Source organism: Anolis carolinensis, chromosome 4 (assembly GCF_035594765.1).
Source record: "Anolis carolinensis isolate JA03-04 chromosome 4, rAnoCar3.1.pri, whole genome shotgun sequence".
Lineage (NCBI taxonomy): Eukaryota > Metazoa > Chordata > Lepidosauria > Squamata > Dactyloidae > Anolis > Anolis carolinensis.
In genome coordinates this window covers 162,110,411-162,128,415 of record NC_085844.1, presented here as the reverse complement: position 1 = coordinate 162,128,415, position 18,005 = coordinate 162,110,411, and the positions used below count along the sequence as shown (strand labels likewise).

The following is an 18,005-nucleotide window of genomic DNA, read 5'->3' as shown; positions in this document are numbered from 1 at the left end:
TCCTGTAGTTCGCCATCGGAAAGTTGTCGAGGAGAGGGTTGTCGAGGCTGCTGGGCGGGAGCGATCGGAGAGGATCTTCTAGAGGATGTCGCCGAAGAGGAAGGGGCGTCTTTCTTAGAAGAGGCAGAAGAGGAAGAGCGTTGGGTCGCCCTCTTTTTAGCAAGCGGCTGTTTTGAAGGAACCCTCAGAGATTTTCCCGGCGTCGGAGGGACCATTGCTGAGTCGGATTGGGTCCGACGGGCTTCCTCGTGGGCCCTCTTAAAGGCGATTTTCATTGCGGAGGTCGACGGAGAAGACCCGAGATGTGATCGAATCGAGGACACGGAGGCCACAGAGCTCGACGTCGAGGAGGGACCCACTCTACCGGAACGAGTCGACATAGTGGCCGTGGTGAGCGTGCACGGCGGTTTGACGGGCTTAGCTGTTTTGGATGCCCTGGATGTCCTGGACGAGACTGAGGGAGCCTTAGCTGCCGGTGCCGACATCACTCTCGGGTTCAGTGTCGACGTCGCGCCCGATGTCAACGGAGTGGGCTCGGGGGCGAGCGATTTCTCGTAGAGCGCTGCTCTGAGCCTCGCGGCCCTATTCTTCCTTGCCTGAGCCGTTAGGGCTAGACAGAAACGGCAGGTACCGACGACATGGGCCTCTCCGAGACAGAAGAGGCACTTGGCGTGGCCGTCGGAATCAGGGATTTTAGCGGCACACTGAGTGCAGCGTTTGAAGCGAGTAGTAGACATGAGAATCCGAAGTGAACCTTGCGGCGGAAAAAAAGAAACTGGAGAGCGGACGCCCAGGGCTGCCTTATATGCCCTCCGGGGATGGGGGGCGTGGCTACCGCCAAAATTTAAAACTTCAGCTTGGGAAGAGTTTCCGTTGGAGCCCGCGCAGGCGCAGTCTCTCCATTAGTGTGCATTCACAGAGTACACGAAGAAAAAAAGGTGTATCTCTTAGTAGTTAACCCTCCACATTAGCAGGTTTAAATTTTGCGGATTTGATTATTTGCAGATTTGATTAATATGTTCTCACTAGGAATCTTGAGGTTTTCTGTTGAACGTTGACCATAGAATCAAACTGGAGGACTTAATTATTTATTTATTTATTTAAATTATTTATACCCCGCCCTTCTCACCCGAGGGGACTCAGGGCGGCTTACAAGTGGCAATTGATGCCGTTACACTGATATACAATAAACTAAAATGATTAGAACAGTTAAAACAGTCATAAAATAGTCATAAAATACAAACTGAACACTTCTCTAGGCATTGTAGGCCCTCCAACATGATTCTATGGTCAACTTTTGCAGAGGTTGAACATAGAGTCATACTGGATGAAATAGGGCATTTACTCAGGTAAAAATAATATAACAGGGTTTTGTACACAATTTTGTTTCTATTTTTACAAGAGTCCTGCACCTGACTCCCCTTGAAAATGAAGGACCCACTGTATCTGTAGCTGAAAAAGAGCTATCTGTTCTTGAGTCTTTTATCTGTCATGAAATTTTGACAAAACGTTTCCGTCAGATTTAATATTTTATAGTTTTATGTTGACATTCATTCTCTTTCTCTTAAAAACACATGCATGCAAAAACAACACATATATAATGGTGGTTCCCAACCTTTGGTCCTCCAAGCATTTTCAACTTCAACTCCCAGAAATCCCAGCCAGCTTACCAACTGTTAGGTATTGTGGGACCTGAAGTCCCAAACACTTGAAGGACCAAAGATTGGGAACCATTGATTTGGAAGAATACACAGGAAGAACAATGCCTTGAGTTTCTTTGTCCCTCACTCCCTGTCACTCACACAAGCTGGGATGAGGGGGGAAACAGCTTTCCTGGCTGCTTGTAACAAGCAAACCAGAAATCATGGCTTCAAATGTTCTTGGTCAAGCTCAATCAGTGTGAAGCAAGTTGGTGCCTAATGAGTCATCTTTCATTCTTTTATCTCATTAACCAGCAGTGTCACTCTTATGCTTGATTAGCAAACAGAACTAACTATAGAAGTCTATTTAGACAACCGTCCCCAAGAATCTGACAAGTATTTTAATGGTTGCTCTTTAGCTTGTCCATCCCTATGGATTCATCACAGAATCATGAGTGGTCAATCTGTCCAACTAGTTCTGGAATGATGCAATGAGTTCCTAACTTTCTAACAATCCCCAGCATCATCTTCTTCACAGGGTAGTTTTAAAGATAGAAATGGGCTAAGGAACTATGCACATCATTTTGAATTTCTTGGAGAAAAGCAGAGACAAAAATCAGCAACATTAAATACAGCAACACGCAAATTATGAGGAAGAGTCAAATATGCTACAAAAAATAAATGCTACATTAATGCCCATAGACACAGTCTACAAAATTTGAATAATCACTTTGCAAAAGAGCAGCACATTATTACAAAAATGCAAAACCATAAAGTTATTGTTGTAAACATTTTGTAAACATATGGCAGATTTTTGCAACATCTGGCATAATTACTTGCAGAAAGGGGAAGGTTATAGAATCCATTCATTCAAGTGCTTGTTTATCCCAAGATTTTCCAACAGATGGCAACACAACACCATGAATAAAATCGACATGCTGTTTGAAATCTATATTCTGTAGATGCTAGGCACTTTAAAGAAACTCCTTTCAAGACATTTCCCTCATACACACCATTATAAGAAATAAAAACGATTTCACAAACTGCTGCGTATAGATGATTCTATATGTCTGGGAATCAGGAAATCAGATTCACACTGAAGCACAAGTAAGGAAATGATACATTCACACAAACAACATTAGCACCTGATCAGTCCATGCAATCTAGATGCATATGTGAACTGCAACTCCAGAAAATATTCATTCTACTAGGATGGCAATGCATTTGAAAGCTTTGCTTGTGCTGTTTAATTTCTAATTCATGAAGGCATGTCACATTTTCTGCAAGCAAGGAAGGTGCACATGCAAACTCTTCCTACAATCTTTCCAACCCTCTATACGTAAGTGCAAACTTGCAATATTCTCCCACTCAGCGTAGTAAGTTCCTAGCTCCCTTCTTCATATAGTATGAAAGCTCTCCCCCCCCCCCCAATAGTATTATGGGCCGGCAGAAGCTTGGATAAGCGAAAATCTTGGATAATAAGGAGGGATTAAGGAAAAGCCTATTAAACATCAAGTTAGGTTATGATTTTACAAATTAAACACCAAAACGTCATGTTATACAACAAATTTGACAGAAAAAGTAGTTCAATATGCAGTAATGTTATGTTGTAATTACTGTATTTACGAATTTAGCACCAAAATAGCATGATATATTGAAAACATTGACTGCAAAAATAGCTTGGATTATCCAGAGGCTTGGATAAGCGAGGCTTGGATAAGTGAGATTCTACTGTATTTATACTGTAGGAAGATTCAAGAAGCATATGGTCAGATTTTCTGTAAAACCAGAATAAACCAGTGAAAACCAGTTAGAAGGAAATACAAAATTCAAAAATAATCATAGTAGGAATGCAAACTCCATATACAGCATATTCAAAATCAAGTAAGCATATTATCTTTAAAAACATTCACCACAGTAGAATGGAAGTTTTCTCAGAAGAATTATTCCTACCTATTATAATCTCATGTATTATATTTGATGTGTTTACTACACTGCATAACACAATAGACATACATATACTTCAGGCAATGTTTATACACACTCACCGAGTTGCATATGTGACTGCCACTCCTGAAAATATTAATTCTACTGGGATGGCAATGCATTTGAAAACTATGCTTGTGTTGTTTAATTTCTAATTCATGCAGGCATGTCACATTTTCCAAACTGCAAGCAAGGAAGGTGCACATGCAAACTCTCCCTGCAATCTTTCTAACCCTCTATACATAAGTGCAAACTTGCAATATTCTCCCAGCGTAATAAGTTCTTAGTTCCCTTCTTCATATAGTGTGAAAGCTTTTGTAGATTGCAAGGTTGTTGTATGTCTTTCGGGCTGTGTGGCCATGTTCCAGAAGTATTCTCTCCTGACGTTTCACCCACATCTATGGCAGGCATCCTCAGAGGTTGTGTGGCATGGATAGTACCTCAATTACACACAGTGATAATTCTGTAACTATGCTGTTCAGACACTGCCAGCTGTCTTAATTCCTTTTAACAACATTTCATCAAGAACTTGATGACCAGTTCCAATGGACTGCGAATCTTCAGCCATTTATTATTCAGTATCAATCTTGGGCCTTCTAAAATCTTTGCATCTTTGCTTCTGATCACACTACATCCCATCACTTTTGGGGGGCTTTTCTGTAGTCTGCATAATTTTTTTCCATATTTACACAACCCCAACCTTTCTGTGGGGCCTGAGAAGAATGCTCATCACCCTAAATATTATTTGAAAGTGTTTCGTGGCAATAATAACCCAGCTAATTGACACTTTAAGTCTCCCAGTCTTCTCTTATATAAGTAAAATCATACCAACTCAAGAACATTCACACATATTTTATGATTTATCCAACTGTGGAAGTGAGAACTTGGAAAAGTAAATAGCACAATACCTGATCTTCTCAGGAACTAAGTTAGGATCCAGAGAAATTGTCTCAGTTGTAATCTCTACTTTGCGTACACTCCCAAAGAAGTCAGTAATCAGGACATTTTCAGGATCTCTCTGAAATAAATCAGTCCGGTGTCCAGGTGTAGACACACATAAACTTTTAGGACACACCTGAAACTGTAAAGGAGACAAAAGTACATTAATGTCAGTTCCCCAAATTCAAATGTACTACTTCCAACTTTATGATCCAAATCCTGCTGGATCCCCTTGCTAAGCTCATTTTCTCCTTCTCCTTCTCGGAGGCTCTGTCTCTAATCAAAAGGAAATTATGAAAAGCTGATGCAGACTATTCTTTATATGCAAGCAACTGGTTCCACTGTCTAGCCCAATTCACAAATTATGTTTCAGTTACTAGTACAAAATACAAACTTGCATAATGCCTCCTTCAACTCCACAAATCCAGGATTGTGAATACTTCTCTCAACTAATAGTTTGAAAAAGTAACAATTTGCTGTTCTATAGAAATTCAGAAAATCCTGCTTCAAACTAATCAGATATTATAGTTTGAAGAAGGATCGGACTGAGTAATAAAAAAGGTTTTTTTCATAGGTAAGGTAACAAGAAAAAAACATTCAAATTTTTGAATCAATGAAGTAAATTTGGAAGCAAAGGATCTAGAATCCAAATGTCGTGAAGTGAGCTAAGGTAGTTTACCAATCCTATGCAGATTTAAGTCCCACTATTTTCAAAAGGATACACAAGATTATACCTAAGTTTCAACTAGATACTTGAAAAAGTAGAATTTAGAGCCATTTGAAGTGTTTTGGAATCAGTTGCTCCATTAGCAGATTCTGCACTATAATTCCTAACGGGTTGATGCACTTCATCCTATTTCCCAGATAGCTGTTCACAAACTTTTAACTACTATTGATTTCAAATAAGCTAAAAAAATTGCACAGATTGCAAAGTGTACCAGCCAAATCATTCACAATGGCATTTTCTAATCCTGGTACATGTCTTGTTCTCATATTCATATCCCAGACTTGTATTCTGTTAAACTAACATTTGGTTGCAATTGGAAAAAAATAAGCTTCATTCTCTTGGTAAAAAGAGCTAAACATTAGTCACTGATCCTGTTCTGTCACTACAAACCTGTCAGTGTAGGCTGCTTATTGCAAAATTAATGTAATCTTATCTAGCAATAAGGTTGCACCAGTCTCCTTAGGCAAAATACTGATAGATGCTTTTACATAGCCACTTTCCCATTACAATTGGAGATTTAAATATTTATTGTTCCTATTTTATGAAGTAGTAAATCACAGCAAGTCTTAATTTAAACTAAGGCCCATACCTGAAATCTGCAAAGTAAAATATGAATGTACTGTGCTTGTACATTTGCATGTAAACACAGGATTCTCTTGCCAAGAGGGGATTTTTTTTCCAGATTTACACATGTCTTTTGGAAACTCAACTATGTCTCCACTAAAAACTTCTACCTTCTGCTATTTCATACAATTTTGCGGTATCATCACGAGTAGAGCAGGAAACCTTTAGTTCCACCACTTACTTTTGAGCAGGGCTTAGGTGACAGAATCAGTTAATAGTTTTCTGAATTGTTTTTTCCTCTACTTATCAGATAAAAAATATTGAAATATGTTGACTAGCCAGTGAATGTCTCTGAACATATATATAGAATGCTGCAAATAATCTGCTCTGAACTAGGATTAAAGCCTGTCTAAAAGACTCATATCTAGAGAAGAATGAAATGACCATATAAAAAAAGATTCTATTGGTGATTCATTGTATTGACATGGTCTGGGAGTTGGGCTAGTATTCTGGAAATCAGGGTTCAAATCCTCACTCAGCCATGAAACAACTGGTGTTGTTGGGCAAGTCTCATAGCCTTGGAGGAAGGCAATGGCAAACTTCTGAAAAGATCTTGTCAAGAAAACCCTGTGATATGGTCACTTATGGTTGTCACAGACTGGAAATGACTTGAGAGTACACAACAATAACAAATGCATATAACAAGTATTTCATTGCAGAAAAATATATTACTTTTGCCCTGGGCGAGGGAAATCAACAGTCGGTGGGTTGCTGTGAGTTTTCCGGGCTGTATGGCCATGTTTCATAAGCATTTTCTCCTGATGTTTTGCCTGCATCTATGGCAGGCATTCTCAGAGGTTGTGAGGTATATTGGAGGTATGCAATTGGGGTTTATAGATCTGTGAAATGTTCAGGGTGGGAGAAAGAACACTTGTCTGTTGGAGGCAGGTGTGAATGTTTCAATTGTCCACCTTGATTAGCATTTAATAGCAGTTCATTTTCAAGGTCTGGCTGTTTACTGCTGAACAAATGCTACGTTCAGCAAAGGACAAGAGAGATCCTCACACCTCTGCAGGAGTCTACCGTATACCATGCAGCTGTGGACAAGTCTACATAGGGACCACCAAATGCAGCTTTGCCCAAACAGGAATCGAGGAACATGAAAGGCACTGCAGACTAAAACAACCCAGAGAAATCGGCCATAGCAGAGCACTTGATGAACCGACCTGGACACAGCATATTATTTGAGAACACAGAAATGCTGGACCACTCTAACAACTACCATGTCAGACTATTTATTTATTTATTTACAGCATTTATATTCCGCCCTTCTCACCCCGAAGGGGACTCAGGGCGGATCACATTACACATATAGGCAAACATTCAATGCCTTTTTAACATAGAACAAAGACAAACAAACATAGGCTCCAAGCGGGGCTCGAACTCATGACCTCCTGGTCAGAGTGATTCATTGCAGTTAATTGCACTGGCTTGCTCTCCCGCCTGTGCCACAGCCCGGACTACACAGAGAAGCCACTGAATCCACAAGCATGTGGTCAATTTGAACAAAAGGAGGAAACCATGAAAATGAAAAAAATCTGGCTACCAGTATTTTAAAAACTAAAATCAGGACAGTGAATAAAGAACAACATTCAGAAAACAGAGGAATTCCAGACATGAATCAATCAGGGCCAGCTAATATCTCCCAACAAAGGATTCCCCCGGGCAGTAAACAGCCAGACCTTGAAACTGAACGGCTATTAAATGCTAATCAAGGTAGTCAATTGAAACATTCATACCTGCCTCAATGTCTCCAACCCTGGACATTCCACAGATATATAAACCCCACTTGCATAGTTTCCAACAAACCTCACAATCTGTGAGGATGCCTGCCATAGATGCAGGCAAAACATCAGGAGAAAATACTTATGGAACATGGCCATACAGCATAGAAAACTCACAGCAACCCAGTGATTCTGGCCATGAAAGCCTTTGACAACACAGTCTGTGATGTATCAGATTGTTCTACAGGCCAGACAACTTTGACGGACTGTTAGCATAATTTTCCCAAGCCTTTCATCCCAAATGTGTGGCCCCAAAGAAAGGCAAAAGTTTAGATAAAGAAATCACTGCTGTGCAGAAACAAACTATTTCCTCTTCTTCCAGAAGCTCTGATCACAAAAAAATAAAGGACTCCGATAAAATTATCTCACACCTGCCACAATTTTAGAAACATCATTTCTAAAAAACCTTATCATTGGCCATGGCTGGCTGGAGATTCTGAGAGCAAAAGTCTGAAATGTGTGAACAACTAAAGTTGAGTTTTGTTCTATCAGAGCATGGATTTATTCTATCAGAGTTTATCCAGCCAACCCAGCTTCCCAATCTCTCAGGCAAAGATCTCAAACATCACCTACTATCTAATTATATATGTAGTTGCCAAGAACTGAACTTCATGAAGCTCCACATACAAAGTCTGTACTCCCACTTTGAATTTTACATTACCAAAATAATCAATACAGTGGTAGCAGTGGGCTAATGAGCACTTCAATGTAATGCAGTAATTGAAACTATTTACAGCTTCCACAAAGCCATTCATTTTTGCAATCATTAAACTAAAAGATAATATTAACCGTAATGGATTGACAGCTTCCCAAACTGCTGTGTGCAATGTTAATAAAACAAGGCATAGCATTGTTACCAAGACTCCATGGTCAAAAATAAATAGTTTCTACAGCAATGCAACCAAGGGAATGCTGGATCTGAACCTTAAGCAAGGAGAACCTGAGCAAAGTTTATATCTCATGTACTTACAAGGTCATTCATATTGGTCTGGCTAGCTGGGTGAATCTCTTCCAAGAACTCCAAGACATAGAACGTATACCTGTCCATCAGGTGAACGCCAATTCCAAGATCAGGTTGATGCTGAAAAAATGAAAGCACCATCACAAGCTTTATCAAATATGCTATATTATTGAGTGTGCAATTGCAAAACAATGTTTAACAATGAGCAAGAAATGACTATGTAAACACAAAGCTTGTAAATTATACTTTTAGGTCAACCTAATTATCCAAATACTGGCCAAAGAATGAGAGAGATATGGCCAACAATTAAAAGGTCATAATGGGAAATGAAATGTAAGCCAGTAGGCATCACATAAAATGATGTGCATGTTCAGCTGTCTTCTCAGAATATTTCTTAATTTCCCCACTGTTTAAAATATGCCAGTGATTACAAAATGGTGCCATGGAAAGTGCCACTGTTCCTGAGAATTCTGGCTGAATGATTCATCATACTCTGGCCTATTCCATATTCTCCATTTTGCACAGTTTTTATTGGGTTGGTCTGGAAGCCTTATCCTTTTATGACAGAGGTCCTCAAACTAAGGCTCGCGGGCCAGATGCAGCCCTCCAAGGTCATTTACCCACCCACCCCCTGCCCTAAACTTTAGACTTACGAGTCGTCCTAAGTCTGAAATGACTTGAAGGCAAACAACAACAGCAGCAGCAACAACAACCCTAATTAATTTGACTATCTCATCAGGCAAAAGCAGGGCCAAACTTCCCACTGAAATACTGGTAAGTTTATGTTGGTTACAATTGTTCTTCACTTTAAATATTGTATTGTTCTTTCATGGTTTTTTTCCACTATAAATAAGATATGTGCAGTCATGTTTTTTCAAACTATAGTCTGGCCCACTCAACTGTGTTTTACGGGACAGGGCGGGTGTGTTTGTGTGTGTGTGTTTTATCCAACCAATGTGAAAAGCACTATTTGGCTCAATAACAGGTAGAAATAAATATTTATCATATTTATCATCACCATCATCATCCGACTGCCTGTCTCCACACTGAGCATGCTTGCAGACTCTGCTTCTGCTTAACAGTGGATGCACTTCCAGCCTGAATAAGCAAAAGCATACTGTTGTAGATGACTGAAGGAAAAAGCTCCTGAACAACATTAAAGCTCCAGGATGACTGAAACAGCTAACAGATCTTTCTCTCTTTCTTTAAATATTATTTATTATTTTAGGATTTTGTGAAAGTTCATAACTAGAAATCAAGTGGACCTATGTCTCCACTGGCTCCTCTAAGAGAAAAATAGTCTTTTTAGCAGCATTTTCTCTTTTTTTCAAAGAGCTCTCCTATAAGTTTCTATTAATGTATAGCTATGTTACACAATGTCTGTCGATACACATACACACATATATTCACATGTTACATAACAAATAGTTATTGCAATTACTGATCTTTGACATTGCATGGCTTCTGCAAAAAAACGGGGCAAGACAAGCATCTGTGAATGCTTCCACTAATCAAAGAAATGACCTTGCTGCTCCCACTAATCTGTCAGTTTTGCTTTCTGTATATTCTCATTATCTCTAGCAATCTATCCTTAAATGCTCTACTGTAGTTTAAAAGTGCTAATTTAACTTAGTGTTTAAACTTAAAAGAGAAATAAAAGTTCAAATTATGTGCCTGCATTCTCCTGTTTAATTTGGTCCTTAAAACACTTGGAAAATTTTGGGTTGCTGTGAGTTTTCCAGGCTGTATGGACATGTTTCAAAAGCACTCTCTCCTGACACTTTGCCCACATCTATTGCAGGCATCCTCAAAGATTGTGAGGTATATTGAAAACTAGGTCAGTGAGGTTTATATATCTGTGGAAGGTCCAGGGTAGGAGAAAGAACTCTTGTCTACTGGAGCAAGTGTTGGAGGCAAGCCTTCGACAACACATTGGAAAATTCTATTTTTATTATTTTATTTTATTTTTTATTTTATTTTATTTGGATTACAACACTGAGAATCCACATGTCAGCAGGAGAACAAAAGTTAATTCTCCAAGCTCTTCCATCACCTGGATATCATCAATGAATACAATGAAAGCTATATACTTACTGAAAGTGAGTCTTCTCCAACTTGGCTACTTGCCAAAGCCATTATATTGGGAGAATAAAATCGTTCATACATGGATGCGCCTTGGCATGTATCGATGATAAACAGTAATTCATTGTACCTGAAAAGAAAAAAAACACTGATTTCACTCTGGGTTACTATTCAAACTGTTGCGTATTTTAACAATTCTCCAACTATGAGGTATTACAAATAGCCTCTCTAATGCAGCTATGGGATAAGTGCTGCTATCCTGATGTTGTTGGTCTGCACCTTAGGCAGCATAGCCAATGGTGAGCAACAATGACACTTGTAAATCATCAATATCCAAAGGATTGCATTTTACCCACCTACTCTATTGAGTTACAAACAAGAAATTTCTTGGTTGTTGTATGTCTTTCGGGCTGTGTGGCCATGTTCCAGAAGCATTCTCTCCTGACGTTTCGCCCACATCTATGGCAGGCATCCTCAGAGGTTGTGAGGTATGGATAAACTAAGTAAGGAAAGGAAGGAATATATATATCTGTGTAGAGTCTGGGGTGTGTCAAGGGTCCTTTGTCACTGGGAGCCAGCATTAATGTTTCAGTTAATCACCCTAATCAGCATTGGAGATGTTTTTGTCTCTTGCCTGGGGGCATCCTTTGTCAGTCAAGCCCTCAGAGTTTTGGTTCCCATCTACTGTTTTTATTTTGGAGTTTTGTAATACTGGTAGCCAGATTTTGTTCACTTTCATGGTTTCTTCCTTTCTGTTGAAGTTGTCCACATGCTTGTGGATTTCAATGGCTTCTCTGTGTAGTCTGACATGATAGTTGTTGGAATGGTCCAGCATTTTTGTGTTCTCAAATAATATCCTGTGTCCAGGCTGGTTCATCAAATGCTCTGCTATGGCTGATTTCTCTGGTTGAATTAGTCTGCAGTGCCTTTCATGTTCTTTGATTCTTGTTTGGGCGCTGCGTTTGGTGGTCCCTATGTAGACTTGTCCACAGCTGCATGGTATCCAGTAGACTCCTGCAGAGGAGAGAGGATCCCTCTTGTCCTTCGCTGACCGTAGCATTTGTTGGATTTTCTTTGTGGGTCTGTAGATAGTTTGTAGGTTGTGCTTATTCATCAGTTTGCCTATGCGGTCAGTGGTTCCCTTGATGTATGGTAAGAACACCTTTCCTCTGGGTGGATCTTTGTCTTGACTCTCATGGCTTGTTCTTGGCCTTGCAGCTCTTCTGATGTCTGTGGTGGAGTATCCATTGGCCTGTAGAGCCCAGTTTAGGTGGTTGAGTTCACCTTGAAGGAGGTGAGGTTCGCAAGAAATTTCTTGCCTTCCACCCTCCTCAGCGACCAGTGTGGTTAAAAACATAATCCTGTGACACATGTCTATTCAGAAATAAGACCCATTAACTTAAAAGCAAGAGTGTACAGGATTTCAGCCCGAAGAACTCCCAACTCTCATTTTTATGTGATGTCAATAATTCTCTAATTAATTTAAATGGCAAATTACCTGTACTAATCATCTCTGTTAACCACTCATTTAAAAAATGTGCATGCAGGTTCTGCTCTGTCATTGTATGCAATATCAACATTTTTCTATGGGAAAAACATATACTCTTGAGTAATAATGATGTAATATAATGCTATTATGAAAAATTAATAATATTAGTGTCTGATAAATAGCAATGCACTTTCTACTTAAGAAATACTCTGCTACCGCCATGTATTAAGACTACTGCTTTAGCCAATGAAATCAAATGAAAGGACCCACTAGAGAATAACAACTCCATTCAATGAAGATTAATATTCCCATTTTTTCTATACAGTCCACAATGGTATGAAGCAGGAGAATTGCAAATAACTACTTGTAATCACATTTTGATAAATTAGAGATATATGCTTACAATTTTTATAACCTTAGTTTCAGAAAGGCAAGTATAAAAGAGTACCTTCTTTTCTGCCACATTTGTTCAAAGGCATCTGCCAGTTCTACATTTGTAATTTCTTCAGAATCCTGAAATTTCAAGAAGCCATTTCCACCATGACCTTATGAAAAAAACCCATAAATTGAAATAAATTTTTATTTTATGTTATATTCTTTTTTGATGAAAGGTTTAGACAAGCAGTAGGTTTTGATGGACAAGCAATGATTGAAAACACTGCTTATCTATCTATCTATCTATCTATCTATCTATCTATCTATCTATCTATCTATCTACACACATTAGCAAGCTGATGTCTATGTGCTACATGAAAGCTTCTGTACTTCAATCAGTATGAAAATGTTTGTCTAAATACTTTTTTCTAGATTTTTGGTATGTTCAGCCAATGAACTGACAAAACAACAGATTTGGGTTGTTGTCTGTTTTTTCTCATTAGTCTAACATCACCCTTTTTCGTCTCAAGCCTGAAAAAAACCTATTTGGAGGTGAATTCATGCAGTAAGATTAAATATACAGCTCATCATGTAATGGGCCAATGTGGTAGACTGTGTAAATGTATCTTGGTGATTACTATGGGATGTGCTAAGGAAAATACAATTACCCGTCATATATATCAGAATATTGCTTCTGTCATCAGAAAGAAGACGCTTTGAGCGAGGTGCACTTGCTGGGATTCTGCCCGTTAACACTCTCAGAAAGTTTTCCACAGTAACCTAAACACAGAAAAAAAAACCTTTCCTAATTATCATGCCATCTGTACATTTAATATCCCTAAACAGATTTCTTGGAAATAATTGTCAAACATGCACAAATGCCTAGTACAGTTCATTAAAAGATCATCAGACATGATTTTGTTTTCATCCAATGATTTACATACTTTTTTATTACCAAGGAACAATAATATTTATTAGAGAAGTCTGCAATATCTAGCACATGCCTAACAATACCCTGGCTCTCCTAATGTGCCTTCATTAATGTGAACACCTGTCACATTTTGTGGCTTTATCATTTGAACCAATTTATGCATTTGCCTACCCAGCAACATTAGTATGTGTTACCATAGCAAAATGTTAATAAATATATTTTAGATTTTTAAAAATGGGGAAAAACTTAGGGAAATTAAGATGCTGCGAGCTGAAACATTTGATCAAAAACTGTCCACCTGGGTGGCAAATGGGAATAAAAACTTCTATGAAACATCACATCTGCTAAGCCTGAATACAGATTTATGAGGCTCAAAAATGCTCTCATAATCAAGCTTGTGACAACCATTACCTCAATTCAAAATCTCAACACGCACGTAATAACAGATCAATTCTTTAAATTTCTTCCTACAGAAGAACATCTTTTGATCCATACATCAAGATGTTTATTCAGGGATGGAAAATACAAATTTACAATTTCTCCAAAAGATATACTGAAACTTTATAGCTGTGCCCATTAAAACAATTTCTTAATTTCTTAGGAAACTCTGTAACATTCAAGACACATACACCTCACCCATTAACTTTGCATTTGTCTAGAATCATTTCGTCAGATAAATGTTTTATTATCAAAGCCCCTGAGATATCTAAAGTGCTCTTATTACTAAATTACTTCCTCACTGTATGTAATTTTGAGTGAGCTTCAGTTTCTCCTTCTGTTAAACAATAACTTTAGCTCTTGCTTCAAGAAAAGTCAATTAACATAAGACTTATCCCCACCCAAATTTCCATTTTCCCAAAACAAGTGAAGAAGCTTAAGAGTTCATACCAATTAAGAATTCCTTGTATTTTAAAGTAATTACTGAGGCCTGTTATCTTACAAAAGTAAACTGTATTTAAAATCCTGTAAACTAATTATTATTTAAAACATAACTCAAGCTTATCATATAGCCCTTTTGACATATTTCCTGGGGAAAAAAAGTTCAGCGGACAAAGAAAAATGTCAAAGTTAAAAGAAAGTTCCTTATTCCAAAATGACAAAGTTAGAAAATTGTTAGCTGATGTACACATGGGCTAGTAGTTTTAAACATATTTTCAAAATTAATATAACATGTTCCTAGGAGACAAAATCTTGAAAGCTATTACTCTTACTCATTCTTGTGAAGGACATTTAATAAAGAACACTGTGCATGCCAATAAAAATTAATACAGTATTTACAAATGCTACTTATTCTCAAACCTCAAAATTATTTCTTGCGACTTTATAAAGAATTCCAATAGAACAGTCCTGCAACTTAAAATTAGATAATTATTTTTGCAATTTAATAGCTTCTTTCAAAAATAATATGTATTTATCTCAAAAATACGTTGACAGGATTATTTATCCAGTACTTTTAAGAGTCTGGAGGATAGGTCATCTACTAACAAAGCGAGATGGTGGTGAAGGCCACATTCTCAATGGACAGCCCATTAATAATCAATTTCAGCCAGCCTACCAAGTGGTAATGCTCTTTCCCAAACTCTCTTAGTACCTCATAGCTTCTGTAATCCACTTCCACATCATCTCCATAAACATTCAATTCCATGTTTTTGTGACTAAACACAGTAGCCGGACTTGGATTTCGTGGATTGCAGGCCATATCATCTGCCAACATCAAGACTATATGACTGATGGAGAAGAAAACAATGCATAAGATTTGTGATACAACCACCTCAACACAAGCCCAAAAGGCAAACATAAGACATCTGCTTATGTTGAAAACTTTTACCACTATAAGTCTATTTAATATGCAAGGTAGTTTGTGACTAAACGGACATGCACACAAAAACAAGAACAATCTGGAATATTGGATAGTGTTATTTGTTCAACAAAGAAAATGCAGTCAGTTCAATGCCGCTCACAGAACTAAAGGCATCTTAGCTAAGAAATTATTGCATGGCTAGGTCACCCTGAAAATAAATCGATGGAAGTTAGCCCATCATGTTTGTACAGCAGTGTAGCATTACTAACAGTGATGGTTGGTGACTTGAGATGAACCCAAACCTTAAAACCGAAAATTTGAAGTGCTATCAACTGAATTGACCCCATCCCCAAGCTCAGTTTAGAACATTGGATAGCTTATTTAAAGATCCATTTGTCAATTTTATCTATACATCATTTTTTCAAATGTTTTGAGCATCACTAGATCTTCTAGCCACTGGATCACAATTATCTTCCCAGTAACAAATGATTAATTTTTTAGCAATCAAAAAAGTATGAAAAATCCAATCAACTAGGCATTTCTTAATTTCAAAGAAACCAGGTAAATAATACAAAAGAACATTACTATCCCTGAATATCCAATAACTTTCCAACATTGAATTTACTCATGTGACTAGTTCATCTCAAAATGTAGTTACTATGAGACAACTTCAAAACATATGCATTAGAAAAGCATTAGCAGTACTGCACAGCCAATAATCTGCTGACTGAGAAAGCCCTTCTTTGAACAGGCGTTGTATAGCAACCAATATACTTGAAAGAACAATTTCTCCTGCATACCATGTAGTCAGATATTTACAACCATACTAATTATAAAAGTTACAACTGATCAGCATTAACTAGTCAGAATTGGATAATTCAATTTTCTATTCCATTTCTGCTGTCCCTGAACATGGGAAACAAAAATATATATTCAAAATCGTAACTGAATTAACTCCTAGTGCGCAAACCAATGAATCTCAAAGAATCCTAAGAGATGTGTTGTCGAAGGCTTTCATGGCCGGGATCACAGGGTTGTTGTATGTCTTTCGGGCTGTGTGGCCATGTTCCAGAAGCATTCTCTCCTGACGTTTCGCCCACATCTATGGCAGGCATCCTCAGAGGTTGTGAGGTATGGAGAAAACTAAGCAAAGAGGTTAATATATATCTGTGGAAAGTCTAGGGTGAGAGAGGTCAGTGTCATTGACACTGACCTCTCTCACCCTAGACTTTCCACAGATATATATTAACCTCTTTGCTTAGTTTTCTCCATACCTCACAACCTCTGAGGATGCCTGCCATAGATGTGGGCGAAACGTCAGGAGAGAATGCTTCTGGAACATGGCCACACAGCCCGAAAGACATACAACAACCCTGCAATCCTAAGAGAAAAAGAGAAGATAGAGAAGCTGATAAATAAGACTAAGTCCAAGAAAAAATACTGTTAAAATGCTACAGATTTTTAAATATATATAGAACAGATGATACAAAGAACTCACAAGTAAAAAGGTATGCTATGCTACTCCTTGATCTCCTTTGAGCAACCTGTACACAAGCTCCCCCACCCCAGCAAACCACTGAAAGTTTTATTTTTGCTTTTGATACGTCCAGTCATAGCAAGGATCACAAGAAAACACCACCAGCTCAAGTTTACTTATCTTAAGCCACTCAACTATATTTTAAAAATAATCCTTGACATGTTGACAACCTTGGAGGTCCTTTGAACTAAATTATGTTTATAGCAAATATTTGGATATCTCTTAATTTTTACAACCTGGAACTTAATCTGCCTCAATCATGAGCTCCTATTATTTCATCCTGTTATTTCCTAAACCAGAGTGAATATTGTTACACTGGATATATTCCCAATAATTAGAAGTGACCTAATTTTATTCTGTTCTGTTTCATAACAGACACTGGTGTGGGGAGAAAATATGCACACTAGAAAGTAGAAGCACAATGAAATGCGTCAACAAGAAGCATAGGCGGTTATACGTGGAACTAAAAAGCATTCTCCTAATTGCTTTTATTGTTAGATCAGACAGCTTTTCTTTTATGTAGTGAAGAAAACCTGCATTTATAGATAATCTTTTTATTTAAAAAATACAATGATCCTAACAAATTATACCATTGAAGTACAGCATTGTTATTGTTTGACACCCATTCTCTTTTGATATGTTCAAAATGCATATTGGGTGGCAACTGAAAGTGATTCATAGCCTAATCCCATTATCTCACCACTAGGTATTATGGGAGATTCAAAAAAAGAAGTCTAGCACTTAAGTTTCTTCTATTCCTAGAAATACAAAGAATATGACATGGCACACATGTATTTCAAGTTTCATAATTAGAAAGTGGTAGCCAACGAAGTTGCATTTGAATACAACTACAATTGAGGAAGTACAGTGACACTGCAGCACTTAGTGGGATACTAGTAGGGTAGACAAGTAGAGGCTCATTACATTACTGATTACCTATCTTCCATAATATAGTCTGCCTTCAACTTTAACTAATTTAATGTTGAGATATTTGATTATCTGCAAATTTACAGATGCTGCTTAATCTAAGATAGAAGAGTCCTAAAAAAGGCCCTATATCTACCAGGATTGGTGTATCAGTGGTGCATCATCCTCATCACCCTTCTCCCAGCAATAGCCATAGTCCATA

General features: G+C 38.0%; 1 protein-coding gene across 1 annotated transcript in view; it reads right to left on the bottom strand.

Annotated features, from left to right (window-relative positions):
* pigk (phosphatidylinositol glycan anchor biosynthesis class K) overlaps positions 1-18,005 on the bottom strand; it is a 176,886-nt gene that overhangs the window by 136,731 nt on the left and 22,150 nt on the right. Inside the window, exons 4-9 of the mRNA XM_062978131.1 lie at positions 15,130-15,265; positions 13,276-13,387; positions 12,681-12,777; positions 10,756-10,873; positions 8,671-8,781; positions 4,535-4,707 (exon numbers count right to left, since the gene is read on the bottom strand). Coding sequence (XP_062834201.1) covers positions 4,535-4,707; positions 8,671-8,781; positions 10,756-10,873; positions 12,681-12,777; positions 13,276-13,387; positions 15,130-15,265 — 747 coding nt within the window. The remainder of the gene's footprint in view (positions 1-4,534; positions 4,708-8,670; positions 8,782-10,755; positions 10,874-12,680; positions 12,778-13,275; positions 13,388-15,129; positions 15,266-18,005) is intronic.